This window comes from Neolamprologus multifasciatus, chromosome 6, assembly GCF_963576455.1.
Source record: "Neolamprologus multifasciatus chromosome 6, fNeoMul1.2, whole genome shotgun sequence".
Classification (NCBI taxonomy): Eukaryota; Metazoa; Chordata; class Actinopteri; order Cichliformes; family Cichlidae; genus Neolamprologus; species Neolamprologus multifasciatus.
The window spans coordinates 36,201,691-36,217,383 of NC_140444.1; the positions used below are offsets into that span (position 1 = coordinate 36,201,691).

Sequence of the window (15,693 nt, forward strand, 5' to 3'; positions counted from 1 at the left end):
GTACTATGTTGCAAAGAGTGAACTACCACTGGCAAAATTTATCAGTCTTTGCAAACTTTAAAAAGCAAATGGCCTCGATCTTGGTTCCACTTGCCTCTTACCCGTGACTTCAGTGGAAATTTCAAATTCAGGATCTGACACAGACTGATTCATGTCCTACACAGTTCTTACAAGTTCATAGAAATTTCTGTTCAATTAGAACCAAGTATTTGAGTTGATGATTGTAATTTTTATTCAATGTTGAAATTTGTGTTTCAACAATTTTTTGATTAATGTTTTGTTTCCGTTACAATATTATACTTACAATATTATACAGTATAATATTGTAAAGGCAACAAAACATCAATAAAAAAAATTGCTCTTTTTTATTCGGGCTACTTAAATTTATTTTGGGCTACCAAAAACTGAAGAGTCCCTGCCCGAAGGGCTACCAGGGATTTTGAAATTTTGCGAGCCCTGTGTCTCATCTGTCCCTTAGAGTGCCCAGAATGGTTTGTAGATAAGATGCTACTAACTGAGTAAATACAATTACTCTGATATGTAGATGTTACATAGGTAAGGTTAGGGCTAGGCTTACTTTTGTCTCTGAGAGAATGCCATCTTTGATTGGTTTACAGTCCCCACACACTGAGTTATAGTTACTGTTAACCATGTAACCCTGGTCCTTACTTTCTTTCCGTTTCCTACCAGATGACTCACAGTGGTCACGTCACTGTTTAGTCCTTGGGGGGTTACATTTTTGTTTAGCTAAGTGTTGTCCCAGTTTCCTGCCCTCTTTGTGTTTTTTCGTACACGTGCTTACATTATTAAGAGAATTTCTAAGCTTCATAAAATGCATGGTAACAGGATTTTATTGGTCATGGGTCCTGTTGAAGCTCGTTGTTTTCTGAAACGAGCATTGTAAGGCTTGTAAACATTGTAAATGAGCTCATGTGTTAGCTCTGTACTGTCAACATGAAACTAAAGCTGTTCTGGGAACTTGTGCTGTGAATTCCTGTAGATGATGTTGCAGTGCCCCAGAGAGAAGTAATGTGTCCCTGGATTATCTTTGTTCACATTGGCACTATGATAAAGTTTTTATTACGCTTGGGGGAGGAGAGGGTTTAAGATGGCCTGAAGAACATTTTTATGAAAAACTCCTGAGCTGGAAATCTGGAAACGAATGGCTTTTCTGGTTTTTATTAGCAAAAGTAACTCATACCTATAAGAAATAAGTGTTTACACGCTTTATTTTAATTCACTACTTTCAGTCTCAAGTTCACAGTATACTGAGTTTGGCACAGCAGTACTTTTACCACACAGTCGTCTTTAAGTCACAAAGAACCTTCAGTTTAGAAACAAAACCAGTGACTATTCTTTAGAATAGAAGATGCTTCTTTAAAGTCATTTTGCCCTGTCTTTATGCATTCAACAGCTTTGTCTTCTGTTGCAAAAGCACTTCATCACAGTTGACAGGGCTAGCTCAGATTACAAATGAGCTTCTGAGTGGATGAACGTTTGTAAACCTGCTCTACTCTTGTCCAGGATGTGGAGGTACCTTTGCATCTGCTGCGCTACGTCTGCCTGTTCTGTGGGAAACACGGCCTCTCCCTGATGAAGGAGTGCTTCGAGTTTGGCACTCCAGAGAGCCTCCCCTTCCCTATCGCCCACGCCTTCATCACCATAGTTTCTAATGTGAGTGCTATCAATCTAAACCGCTGCTGTTATTTCAAAAACCACAGTTTAGCAGAACCAGTTCTCATACGAATTAGTATGTTAAAAACAACTTGGATAATAGTGGTAACAGCAGTAAATTGTGATCGGTTTAAATTTGATAATTGCTAAATTTAAGATGAAATTGTTCATCTGTTTGGAGTTTTTTTTGTTGTTTTTTTTTTTTTGGAGGCAAATACTGAAGATATTTTGATTAGCTGCCTTTTTTTTCTTTATAATGTCCCTGTAATAAATATAACGCACAACTTTGAACATGAACTTCTGTTTAAGATGCAAGACAGATTCTCAGCTGAAATTTATACTTTTTAAGTTTAATTATTTGCATATTGTATTTGATCTTGCCCACAGATCCGAATATGGTTGCACATTCCTGCCGTCATGCAACACATCATACCGTTCCGGACCTATGTGATACGGTGAGTTTACACACAATTCTTGGCTTTAAACATGTAACAACAGAGAGCATCTTCCTCAGCCAGAGACGGGTGATTCTCACCAGTTGCACTTGCTTTCAGGTGCAGGTTAAAAGACCTTTAAGTGCCTCACATCTGCCATGTTGTTGAACACCACACTTTCTGAACCTGAAGACAGTCACTAACACTCTTACTGCAGTATTCTTGTGTACTGTCAGATTTTTAATCTTGTCTGCAAAGCTCTGAAGATTAGATTCAGTGTCCAGCTTTGTTTCCCAGCTGAAGAAGTCAAGATTTGCTATTATTTATATCGAGGGAGCCAGACGTTGTTGATTCTGCATTAGAGCTCGCCATTTGTCTCAGTCAGGCAGCGCAGCCTCTTCTCTTCTTGTTAAAGTGCCATACATTTGTTGCTAGGAAGAGCCTTTGTTGCCATAGCAACAGTTGCCAGACTTCCAGTCAGTGTCTCTTCACGTGACCCAAGAGGAGGCAGAGTGTTGGCAGTGCATGTGATGTAGGCAGACTGATGTTCTGCTACCGTATTGCCTCTTTTGTCTGAGTAGCTTGGTAACTAAATAAACTACTGTATTTAAAAATAAAAAAATACGACTTTACCTAGTTAACTCTTTGGTAACATTTTCTGTACCAAAGAGTGAAAAATTGGAGCCAGCTTTAACAAGTCAATATTTTTCCCAATACTATAGTATACAAATAAAAATCTGCAAATGTAATAATGTTGCATTCAGTGTACTTCAATTAGGATTTTGCTAATTAAACACATGTTACACTTCCATAGTGAACACAGTATTTGATATTTACTAGATTATCAGTGTGTTAGTATTGTTATTGTGAGTAGGTTGGCATGCTATTGCTTGTAAAGATGCTTGAATATTTTAAGCTCTGCCTTGCAGACTGTGCTGTAAACCTCTATAAAAATGATTGATTAGCACAACCATAAGGAACACATCCAAACAGTAGGGAAGTGGTTTCACATAACAATTAAAAGATAAAAAGGTGCATTAACAAAAACCCAAATTAGGACAGTTTTCACATCATGGTAACTTTCCATTCTATTTAAAGATTTCTTTTTATTTAAATGAACACAAAGTACTTCAGTAGCAACTCTCTCCAAGCTACACCTCTAAAAACCACAAACGCAGCCATCCCAGAGTGGAGAGTAAATGAGTCAGCAGCACAGTTGTTTATTGGAAAATTATAGCGTACGCCTACAAAAGTCTGATTCAAAACAGCCAACCTTAAGTGAGAGTTCTTCTTCAAAATGAAACTTGGATGTTTTAGAGGAGGATTTATGAAACTTTTTTTTCTAGCTTTGGGATGCTGACAAGTTTGTTTTTAATAGTACCCTAAAGGTACTTTGTTTTTCCTCTCAGAAGTAATGATTGGTGAATTTCAAAGATGTGACGAGAGGGGGCAGTTTGTACAGTGTAGTTACTACTTGTAGGAGGGGGAGTGGTCACAAATACTGTGGGTTTTTTAAATAATACATAAATAGTGCTGGCAATACTGTACAACCCTTGGGGAGAGTATTAAACATAAAAGTTTTTGTCAGTAGCTTATCTGTCAGTCGGATGCGTCTGCAGGTATCTGTGTAAGCTGTCGGACCAGGAGCTGCGACAGAGCGCAGCACGCAATATGGCAGACCTGATGTGGAGCACGGTGAAGGAACCACTGGACAGTGCACTGTGCTTTGATAAGGAGAGCCTGGATCTTGCCTTCAAATATTTCATGTCACCCACTCTCACGATGAGATTGGCCGGACTTAGCCAAATCACAGTGAGTCGGACTCCAAACAGATTTAACTCATTCTCACACCCTCATGTACGTCTGGCTGATTCTAGTTTTCTGTGGACATTTTTTCAAAATGAGACTTTCCACAAAAATATTTAAGCAATTGGAGATGTCTGTAATATTTGGTGGGAAATAGAGGGATGAATTGTGTTGTATCTGTAAATTTCCTCTTTTGGTGAACGAACATAAGTAAATGCAGTCCAGGTTTTTAAAAAAACTGTTTAAGTGCTAAAATTGAGAATACTTTCACTAAGTATACGCCTAATTGAGGGAAATAACATCAAAAACAAACATCTATTATCTATGCTGTCCACTAGATGGTTAAATAACAGTTATGAGCCAGTGGTGCTGCAGTTATTAATTTGACAGGTTGTGCTTCATTCCTTCACTTATTGCGGGGCATGTTTGTGTTTCTTCAGAATCAGCTGCACACCTTCAACGATGTGTGTAACAACGAATCCCTGGTGTCTGACACAGAAACGTAAGTTCATGTAAAGAAAAAAAGATGCCTGTCCATAAATGCAAGCAAACAGGAAGGATGTGGTGCTATTTTAAACCAGTTTGGGCGAAAAAGAAATAAATAAACAAATAAATAAAATAAAATGGTTCACACAGTATTCTGATTCTGCTTTTTTCTTTCAGGTCCATAGCGAAGGAACTAGCCGACTGGCTGATCCACAACAATGTAGTGGAGCACATATTTGGCCCAAATTTGCACATTGAGGTGAGACTTTTGGATCCAGTAATGAAAAAATGAAAAAACTATTCTGGAGAACATTTCCCCCCCAGTTTTGCACATTTACATTTGTGTATGTGTGTTTTGTAGATCATTAAACAGTGCCAAGTGATCCTGAATTTCTTGGCTGCAGAGGGCCGGCTCAGCACACAGCACATAGACTGTATCTGGGCTGCAGCTCAGGTAAAACGAGAGACACGGTACAGCTTTATTCCACTCCATCATGGGGCAGCCTGCAGAGTCAAACATGAGTCATACCGAGTGACCGGTGCTGGTATTTCTGTATTGGTGGATTTTTCTGTGTCAGAAGCACTGGGAACAAAACTTTTAAAAACTAGGGGTGTATATGCCACTAAATGGTTTATGCATTTAACAGGGACACTGCTGTGAATGTCAGAATTGGCAAAGAAGCCATTTTTCATCTGCAGATGAAGTGGGAACTTGATCTGATTTTTATTTATTCTTTCATTAACTTTAAATGGTTCAAATTCTTCTGTGATTTAATGCAATATTATATTTAGCCTGTATTATATATAATAACTGTACTGTGATGAAATCATGGAAACACTTCAGGTGAATAAGGCTACGTCCACACGTACCCGGGCATCTTTGAAAACGCAGATTTTTCTATGCGTTTGCACCTTTCGTTCACACGTAAACGGCGTTTTCGGTCACTGAAAACTGAGATTTCTAAAAACTCCGGCCAGGGTGGATATTTTTGAAATATCAGTTTTTGCATTTACGTGTGGACGAGAAAAACGGAGAAAACGCAGCGTCAAAGGTGTGCGCCTTTTTTGACGTCACACTGTGCGCCACGTTATTGTTTCGGTGAAATGAATTTCTACAATACTGTTACTGTTACTTGTCTCTGCAGTGTTTAAATGCTTACATATACACACACAGTTACTGTCCCTCCACACATACGACTCGGTTCTTCGAGGCTTCTAGACTTCTGATTGACCAACATTTCTACACGGTTAGGAATATGGCGCCACCTGTTGCTTTGGCATGTTCCTAGCAGCGTTTTCCTTCATTTCTGCCTTTACGTGTGGACGGATTATTTTTTAAAACGAAAACGGAAAATCTCAGTTTTCAAAAATACCCGTGTACGTGTGGACGTAGCCGTAGTACGTTCCCTTCAGTATTTTGCGATGAGTTGATGAGATTGTTGGTGTTTTGTGTTTAACAACAATAACAGCTTCTTTGTTGTTGTTTTTTTTTTCTTTTAAAAATCAGTTAAAACATTGCAGCCGCTACATCCACGACCTTTTCCCGTCTCTCATTAAAAACCTCGATCCTGTGCCTCTCCGTCACGTCCTCAACCTGGTATCAGGCCTGCATCCGAGCACTCATACTGAGCAGGTACAAAACATTCTGAAGTTGAAGCACTGGGCACAGTTTCACCAACATTGTCTTTAAGTGGTTGTGACGTCGCTATGATGAATTGCTTCTGTGTTTCTCCCCTCTCCCCGGACAGACGCTGTACTTGGCCTCTATGCTGATTAAGGCCCTCTGGAATAATGCATTGGCAGCAAAAGCCCAGCTCTCCAAACAAAGCTCCTTCGCCTCCCTGCTTAACACCAACATCCCCATGGGCAACAAGAAAGGTCAGCGTGCTTGCATTTCAGTAGGAAGCCAAAACCAGTATAATATTTTTGAGGCTTTTTCTTACCACTTCAGTATCTGAGCTTTAGTTTCAAGATAACATGTTTTATATTAGTTGGCTGTGGGACTGGCTGTTTACCAGAAATGTAGTTTTTAATTTCTGGTTTTATAACTGGACCTGCCTTCTTCATTAACGATAATTTTAGGATAAAATTTCTTCCAAAATACAAAATGTTCCACAACCCAAGAGATTTTCTGCCACTTGATTTAAAGAAAAGCAAGAAACAAGTTTTTAATTTCATTCAATAGTGGCTAAAATGATTATATACTCAGTCGCACCTGTCGGGATAATGGATAATGTGATTCTAGGATAGCTGACATCATTTTTGCCGCGTGTCTGCAGATTTCCATTGGCAATATCTACAGTTAAGTTGCAGATATGTGCAGTGTGATTTCCAGATATTTGCATCTTCATCATTAGTTACCGTTCCTCTATATATATGTACAGTTTGGTTATGACTTTAGGATGAGTTGTTTTTACACAATGAATTCCTGAATCTTCATTAGACCTGGTCAATTCCACTTTCAGACTGTTGATGCGTTATTGAGCCTCAGGATTATACACGGTCCTCAGTCTGTCGTCTAATGTGGTTTCAGGTTCACCGGCCGCAAGTCCAGACAGCAGTGACAATAGCGACACACAACACAGTGGAGGCAGCGACATGGAGATGGATGACCAGATGATGACTGGCAGCAAGAGGAATCAGCAAAGACTATCTGACACAGAGGTATAGAGCACACATGGTGACACAATAAACTAGGATTAGGTGGTAGAGCAGGTGTTCTACCAATGTGAAGGTCAGTGGATCGACCCCTGACTTCAGTCTGCATGATGCTGAACCTCAAGTTGCCCCCAGTGCATCTATTAGAGTATGTGTGTGAATGTTAGAAAGTGCTGTAGGAAAGTGGGTACGATTGGCTGAGTGTTGTATGTAAGTACCAGTCCATACAAACAAGAGAATAAAGAGCAACTGATTTATTTTCCTCAGTGGCTGTAACAGTCATGATTGTTTTGAAGTCTGTCCTATCCTTGTGACCTTCTGCACTTTGACTTTTCTGGCCATAATAATTTTTTACTTTGGGTCAAAAATTTCAGTCCAGTTTTTGAAGTGATTAAAATGACGTATTCTGAAGGGAGTTGAAGCCCTTAAATCTTACACCATGACCTGTTTCTTTGTCTAATGTCTTTCTGTAATGTCTAATTAAAGCCAGGACGTTAACATAAAATGCACAACCAGGTGAAAAGAGCTGCTGTTGTTTCCTCAGGAGTCTATGCAGGGCAGCTCAGATGAAACTGCCAACAGCGTGGAGGAAGGCAGCAGCGGACCAGGCAGCAGCAGCGGCCGCAGCGAGGCTTCCAGCAACGAGGCCGCCTCTAGTCGAGCCAGCCAGTCAGCTGGGAGCCCAGGCAGCGAGCTGCACTCTGATGACATGGCAGATAGCGAGGCCTTAAAGGAGGAGGAAGAGGAGGAGGAAGAGGATGAAGAAGAAGACGAAGAGGAGGAGGATGATGACGATGAAGAAGATGAAGATGAGGGTAACCGCTCAGCTGCTGAAGGTGGGCACCAAAAGGAGCCCCGGGAGCAGACTGAGTCAAGGAAAAGGAAAGCCGGGGATGCTCTTGGTGAGGGGGCAGGGCCGAGTGGCCCAGGGGGAGGAGCCAAATCCAAGGTTCTCCCTTTCAACCCAGAAACTTCTGCTATTATGGTAACGGCGGCGACAGCGTCTCTAGAGAGCCGCATGAGAATGCTTGACACTTGTTCAGCATCGTCATCTGCTCGGCCTGATGGGACAGAGACCCAGCAGCCGCCGCCAGATATCAGCCCTTCTCAGATTGTCCAGGGACCTCAGGAGCCTCCCTGTCTCCCGCGACCCGGGGACTTCCTAGGAGAGGCCATGAGCAGTGAACTCTTCAACTGCCGTCGTTTCATTGGCCCTCAGCACCACCACCACCATCACCACCATCATCATCACCACCACCACCATCATGAAGGGTAAGACTGCTACACTTCTGTTTATGAGTGGCTAACACAGAGTCTGTCTACTGAGCACATATTTTCAAATTAGGGTAGAAATGGAGGGACATTCACGGTATTCTGCTTATAGCAATTTTTGTGTGTTTATATACTGTATATTAATAGGTAAGTATAGGATTTTACCTTCTGAGTACAGCTTATGTCCAGCACATATTGTAGTATTAAAGCTGGTTTTAGATGTAAAACATTTTATTGACTGCGGTGTTTATTTTGCATATTTGTCTAAAATCACAAATTTCATCTCTGCGAGGAAACTCGCTGCAGTTATACATGTTAGTGTTTTTGTTTTGTTTTTTTCTCTTTTAAATGTACCTGTCATTCTATCCTTGATCTATAAACCCTAATTGCCTCCCTCAGACCTATGGTGGAGGACATGCTGAGTGCTGATGACGTTAGCTGCAGCAGCTCTCAGGTCAGTGCGAAGTCAGAGAAGAACATGGCTGATTTTGACGGGGAGGAATCGGGCTGTGAGGAGGAGCTAGTCCAGATAAACTCCCATGCTGAGCTCAGCTCCCACCTGCAGCAGCACCTTCCCAACTTGGCCTCCATTTACCACGAGCATCTGGTGCAAGGTGAGCCACACTATGGAACTAGGACAGTTTAATTTATAACAATAATAATAATAGTAGTAAATCTAATCTCTGTCAGTCTGCCCCAGGCCAGCTGTGGCTACAACTGTAGCTGCCTCCACCAGTGTGTGAATGCGAGAGTGAATGAATAGTGGCATTGTAAAGCGCTTTGGGTGTCTTGAAAAGCGCTATATAAATCCAATCCATTATTATTGTTATTATTATTAAATCTGACCACGTGAATGCTCTTTATCCCCTCAGGTCCAGCTGTTCATAAACATCAGTACTCTAGCAGCCACGCTGTGACTGACATCAACTTGGATAATGTTTGTAAGAAGGGCAACACTCTGCTCTGGGACCTGGTACAAGATGAAGATGCGGTACGACTTCCACTTCTCCAATATTTCCTTATAGACAATGCTTTATGTTCACAGAGTTGATAGATGGTGCTTTAGCTAGCTTCAGTAGGATTGTGTAAAATTAATTTTATAATTTGCTTGTGTGTTTAGATTCATCTCTCTGAAGGTCTTATCAATGAAGCTGAGAAACTGCTGTGCTCGCTGGTCTGCTGGTTCACTGACAGACAGATTCGAATGCGCTTTATCGAGGGTTGCCTTGACAACTTGGCCCATCACCGGTAAGAGTGACCTCTTTATTTATTTTTTAAATTGTTGCATAAATGTATAAATACAACAAGCTTATGATATTTAGGACTTGTCTCTGATTGAATGTATTAAAAATGAATAATTGGTAGGCACCTGTCCTTGCAGTGCACACATAAAGGGTTGCATGTTGTAGCTTCCTGTGCATAGATAAACTACTGATTTATCAACACCAGATAATCATTTCTTGAGCATTTAAAATGTTCATCTTGTTTATTTTTGTAATTATTCTCGTTTGGGAATCTTGAAAAACTGGACTCTTCTTCTTCTTCTCTTCTCTCAGGTCAGTTGTGGTTTCCTTGCGTCTACTCCCTAAACTCTTTGGCACTTTCCAGCAATTTGGCTCCAGCTATGACACTCATTGGATCACCATGTAAGTTATACCACTTCTTCAGAGTGCAACAAAAGTCAAATACCATATGGAGTTTCAGATACAATTACATGACTCATCAAAGCTGAGTCAAAATATTTGAGTCTTTTTGAAAAAAATAGAAATATGAGTATTGAAGTGTTTTGTTTTGTGAGCCTTGCACTGATTTGGTTGTTGGTTCTGTCAGGTGGGCTGAAAAGGAGCTGCACATGATGAAACTGTTTTTCGACAACCTGCAACACTACATCCAAGAAGTCAGAGAACACCGGCACAAATTTGCACTGTGAGTCTGTCTTACACCACTGCTACATATCGACACTACTATACAGAATATTGAGTCTCCCTTTATTTCTTTATATTTTGCTTGCAAGAAGCCGGACTCGTAATTCTTTTTAAAGTGTTCCCTGAGCTTCTCCAGTCTTTCTGAAATTATTTGGTTGCTTTTTCACTCAATCCCATCTTTGTTCCTGTCCAGAAACAAGTTAAGACACTTACCACTGACATATAAATAATTCAAGCAAAACAGCGGCACCTGCTGTAATTCAAGGTGTGAAGTTGGCTTTACAGACAACTTTGTATCAAATTGTCTGTTAGAAAAACACATTATTTGTTCTCATTTCTTCAGTTGAATCTACAAAAAAGGCCCAACATGATAGTTTGACAAGAATAAAATATCACTTTTGCACCAACAAGTTGATTCACAAACTGCTATTAGCTGGAAACTTTATGTATCTTGGGGAAACTGGAGATTTGGAAGACAAGAGAAAACGGTACCGTCAACAGTGTGATAAAAAACAACAAAAGAAGACCTTTCAATGTGATTCAAGAAGCCTGGAGAAATTTTCCTCATGATGACTTAAAGAAATTATATGAGAGTTCAGGCTGTGTTGAAGAATAAAGGTGGTCATACTAAATATTCGCTTTCAACTTGTTAGAAACTGTCCAAACTGTTTTTGTCTTGTATACTGTGTTTCAATGCAAGTAAGTTGCTGCTAAAAATTCCTACAAAATCTAAAGGAGTGAGGGGTGGCTCAAGATAGATGTTGCCCTTATACACACACACACACACACACACACACACCCTAATTTAACCACCCCCTTCCGTGAAAGGACTGCTAACTACCCGGACAAATGTGACTTGAACTTAGATTTTATGTTATTTCTTTATCCATAACTATTGTTGCAATTCATTACTGCCTCTTTTACTGCTCTTTTTAAACTTACTTCTTTTTAAACTGTATTGCTTTTTGCACTGTAGAAGCTGGGGAGAAACAGTATTTAGTTTCAGGCTGGGTAACACTGTACGAAATAACAATAAACTTCTTGAGTCTATAACTGTACTTAACGGGACGCTTGATTTTGCAGTTGTTAATAATGACTTTTACCTTTCTACAAAGTTCTTTAGGCCACATTACTTTAGTAGTCATTGAATACTTTATGTTCTTTATTAAAATTAAGAGACTCATATATGCAGACTTTTAAAAAAAAATTGGTTGACCTTTGTTTAACTTAAATAAATGAACTATGCTTCCTTTTTCAGTTTATCATTTCTTATTTGTAATTAATTTGTCAGCTTCCTGAGTCACAGCTTTATTCTCTTAATTATGGCTAGAAAACAAAGCACCTTCCACCTGATAATTCCACATTTAGGAAGAATTGGAAACTAAAGTCACTCCTCAGAAAAATCATGCTGATAGTGGAATTCCTGTACCCAATTTAAAATTTCAGTTTTTGTTGTGAGAGCATTAGTGTTACAATTCCTTGTTGAGACTAGCCAAGTGTTTTTGCTTCACAGAATTGGATCTCATTATTGGCCTGAAATTTTATTGGCATGGCCTTTGGGAAAGCAAAGATGCGTCTCATGATTTTGTCCACCAGCAAATTCATTTTTATCTTCACATTATCTGCACAACACCTCTTTAGTTCCATTTGATTGCGTTGCTTAATGTTCCCTTGTGTGCAGTTATTTAACCTGCTTTAACCTTTAATGACATTGTAATTGCCCACTAGTGCGATATTTCTGGAGTGCCCATGATAGCAGCCACTGTTCATTTAAATTATTTACACGTGCATCTCAAAGACTGCGTTAGCAGAATTGTGCTTGGTGTCAATACTTCTGAGAGAGCAGTTGGAAGCTTCTGCAAACTGTGATCTTCAGACATCAGTTCACTTTCTTCGTCTGTGTGTTGTGCAGGTACAGTCACAGTGCAGAGGTCCAGGTCCGTCTGCAGTTCCTTACCTGTGTCTTTTCCACACTGGGATCTCCCGACCACTTCAGTAAGATTCCGATACCATTTATGTACTAGAGTAATCTTCTCTGTGAACTAAGATGTTTTTAAAAGACATGCACCTATCCAGAGAGTTGCACAGAGGTAGAAGTGTCTATATTATGCTTTAGTAAATAACAGCTGTGGTTTTCATAACATAACCCTGATCTCTGCGGTGTTTCCACACCAGGGATCAGGGTATATTCACTTAAGGAATATTTTACACCCCAAAAGAGGAAAAAAAATTAAAGGAGTGAAGTGTTTTCTTAAAGTTTCGTGGTCTTTAGCATTTCAGTCTTGATTTCTGAGCCTTTCTTGTTGGGTTCTTTCATTTTAAATTGGGGATCTCTAAAATTATCCACCTTTTAGCATGTTTACGTGTAATAAAAGAAAATGTGTCTCTTACCTTTTAATCCCCTTTAGAAGATCTTAGCCTCTTATGTATGGATGTGCAACATAAGCAGATAATTATGGCCAAAAGCCCAAAGATAAGGGGGGAAGTGGTCTGCGTTATATGAACCCGGTCTGCGTTTGACATGGCTGAACTCTATTTTGTAATTATTTTGGTGTTTGGATTTGTCAGGACTGAGTCTGGAGCAAGTGGACATTCTGTGGCACTGTCTGGTGGAGGACGCTGAATGTTACGATGATGCGTTGCACTGGTTCCTCAACCAGGTCCGCAGCAAAGACCAGCATGCTATGGGCATGGAGACCTACAAACATCTCTTCCTGGAGAAGGTAGTAACAAGACCGTGGATTATAGAATTTTATGGGTGTCCCATGGATAATGAATAAGAATGTCTGTGGAATTATAGATAATTCCAAAGTCGAGGGAAGGGGCAAAAACCTGTGCCCGTTTCGTGTACAACTTGTGACATAAATTTAATTCCATAAATCTCTTAAATGTGTGAAAAAATCCTTTATTTCCTGTGCTGTGCAACATTAAATTGGCAGAAAATTTTTCAGTTGGAAAAGAATCATAACATTAAGATTTTCTTTTCTTTTCTTTGGTTTCACTATAGAGGTTCTCTACAAGAACGGGTTCTCTTCTAGTTCAATTTCTGCGATCTGTTAGTCTGCCCGGCTATCGAGCTCTCTCATCAGCTCCATTTGCACTTGTGCTAGATTTTTTTTAGTTTGTCTGTAGTTGTGCATATAGTATCACAGTCTACAGGGTGGAAGTGTTACACAAGAGGACAAGAGCATGATGTGTTGCTAACACAACTTCAGCTCTTTGCAACCACTTACACAGACAGCATGCTAATGCTAAGCTAGTCAAAAGAACAAAGTGATGTTAGAGCCCAGCCCCTGAACTTCAACGGGTAACAAAAGCAGTAATGAGCAGTCAGATTGCAGACACTGTTCCTACCTCTTCATGTTTCTACAGCAGCGATTCCTTTAAAGCCTCTTTGTGCTTTTTTCCCATCTTCGCTTTGTGTTCATACCTAAATACTAAAAGAAAGATCATATGCGTGTCCTCGTTAGAATAGGGGTTTGTGTAAGTGTGTGGGACTGTAGCCTCAGGTTTATAGTTTAGAGCTGGCAATAAATAAATAAACAGGAACAGAATTTATCAGGCTATTTCTCATACGTTTATTCAACTGGATGGGTTTAAACTCAGCTGGGGTGGAGCACAATCACGACCCTCTGGGCAGCTTCAGACAGCAGCCGTGTGTTGATGTTGACTACTTTGTGTTTGTTAATGTCACTGTGTGTGTCCAGATGCCACAGCTGAAACCAGAGACTATCAGCATGACAGGCCTCAACCTCTTTCAGCACCTCTGTAACCTGGCCCGGCTTGCTACTACTGCGCTGGACAACGCCTCTAGCTGTGAGGTAAATGGAAACAAAAGCACGTGATGCTCGTAATCAGACATGTCGTCTTCAGACACGTTTGAGTAGATGATTAATTGAGGAATGTCTGTGCCGCCAGCTGTGTGGGATGGACCAGCTGTGGGGGATCGCTCTGAGAGCTCAATCTGCTGATATCAGCCGCGCTGCTATACAGTACATCAACTCCTACTACATCAATGGTCAGTTTTTACTCACTGCACTATGATGAAGTCATATGCTTTGTTATTGTTGTTTTTATTCTTCCGTACCAATAAGAACAAGAAGACTTTGAAAAATTGCTGATCTTAATCTATTAATTCTACTTTTGTGTGTCTCCAGCTGGTAAAACAGGACTGGAGAAGGAACAAGAGTTCATAAGGAAATGTATGGAGAGCCTCCTGATGGCTTCTGCCAACTTAGAGAAGGATGCTCACTCCAGCCTGACCAGCATTGAGAGGGGGTTGCTCATGCTCAAAACACACCTGGAGGCGTTCCGGCGCAGGTACACACACCTGGAATGTTTACATTATTAAAAACTCAGTGGTCAAAATCATTTTATATGAAAAAAAAAAAAAAAGCAAGCAAACAGTATTGCAGCACATCGTTTTGTCTCTGGTCTGTGGCAGGTTTGCTTACCACCTGCGACAGTGGCAGATCGAGGGGACGGGAATCAGCAGCCACCTTAAAGCTTTGAGTGACAAACAGTCTCTACCTCTTAGGATCGTCTGTCAGCCCGCCGGCCTGCCTGACAAGGTGACACTTTATTAAAAGCAAATAAGTCTTATTGCATAAATACTTATAATGTGCTTCTGCAGTACAAGTCAAATGTTTGGACACACTTTTTGCAGATGACCATTGAGATGTATCCCAGTGACCAAGTAGCTGACCTGCGAGCTGAGGTGACCCACTGGTACGAGAACCTGCAGAAGGAGCAGATGAACCACCAGGCTCAGCTGCAGGAATTTGGCCAGAGTGGCCGGCAGCCAGGAGACTTCCCAGGTCAGCTCCCTCCATAAAATATTCTCCCTTGCTTTTGTTTGTGTATAAATGTGTGAGTGAGTCTGTTAGTGAAATGTTGTCTCGTGTTCTGCAGGTGGTTTGATGGGACCGGTCAGGATGATCTCTTCTGGTCATGAACTTACCACAGACTATGATGAGAAGACTCTGCATGAGCTGGGCTTTAAAGACATGCAGGTAACAGTTTGACTTCTCTTCTGTGTAAGAAACAGCCAACAGTAGGACAGACTGCAGTTCAGCTCAAGTCTGAAAGATTGTTTTACATCTTTTTAACGTTGTTGTCTAATCATGTACATTTTGATTACATTTGTTCAGTGCAGATGAGTTTTATGAACCATCTTCTTATCTGATCCCAGATGGTATTTGTGTCTCTGGGAGCTCCGCGGAGGGAGAGGAAGGGCGAGGGTATCCAATTGCCTGCCTCCTGTCTTCCACCTCCTCAGAAAGAGCACATTCCTATGCTGCTGCTCCTTCAGGAGCCACATCTCACCACACTCTTCGACCTGCTGGAGATGCTGGCTTGCTTCAAACCCCCCAGCCCAAACACAGAGAAGGTCCAGGAGAGCCCAGAGGTGGGTGTTAGTTATGGAAGAACTCCTGAAG

General features: G+C 40.7%; 1 protein-coding gene across 2 annotated transcripts in view; it reads left to right on the forward strand.

The window, feature by feature from the left end:
• The window catches only part of usp34 (ubiquitin specific peptidase 34), a 66,883-nt gene that overhangs the window by 20,717 nt on the left and 30,473 nt on the right, over positions 1-15,693 (forward strand). For both annotated transcript variants that reach the window (XM_085164281.1, XM_085164282.1), the window contains exons 5-28: positions 1,525-1,674; positions 2,062-2,129; positions 3,728-3,920; positions 4,355-4,416; positions 4,578-4,659; positions 4,762-4,854; positions 5,908-6,033; positions 6,149-6,278; positions 6,934-7,064; positions 7,603-8,330; positions 8,730-8,944; positions 9,203-9,321; positions 9,451-9,578; positions 9,887-9,976; positions 10,161-10,256; positions 12,168-12,250; positions 12,824-12,978; positions 13,963-14,076; positions 14,174-14,273; positions 14,413-14,575; positions 14,700-14,826; positions 14,922-15,072; positions 15,167-15,267; positions 15,447-15,662. In XM_085164281.1, the coding sequence (XP_085020407.1) occupies positions 1,525-1,674; positions 2,062-2,129; positions 3,728-3,920; positions 4,355-4,416; positions 4,578-4,659; positions 4,762-4,854; positions 5,908-6,033; positions 6,149-6,278; positions 6,934-7,064; positions 7,603-8,330; positions 8,730-8,944; positions 9,203-9,321; positions 9,451-9,578; positions 9,887-9,976; positions 10,161-10,256; positions 12,168-12,250; positions 12,824-12,978; positions 13,963-14,076; positions 14,174-14,273; positions 14,413-14,575; positions 14,700-14,826; positions 14,922-15,072; positions 15,167-15,267; positions 15,447-15,662 (3,621 nt within the window). The remainder of the gene's footprint in view (positions 1-1,524; positions 1,675-2,061; positions 2,130-3,727; positions 3,921-4,354; positions 4,417-4,577; positions 4,660-4,761; positions 4,855-5,907; positions 6,034-6,148; positions 6,279-6,933; positions 7,065-7,602; positions 8,331-8,729; positions 8,945-9,202; positions 9,322-9,450; positions 9,579-9,886; positions 9,977-10,160; positions 10,257-12,167; positions 12,251-12,823; positions 12,979-13,962; positions 14,077-14,173; positions 14,274-14,412; positions 14,576-14,699; positions 14,827-14,921; positions 15,073-15,166; positions 15,268-15,446; positions 15,663-15,693) is intronic.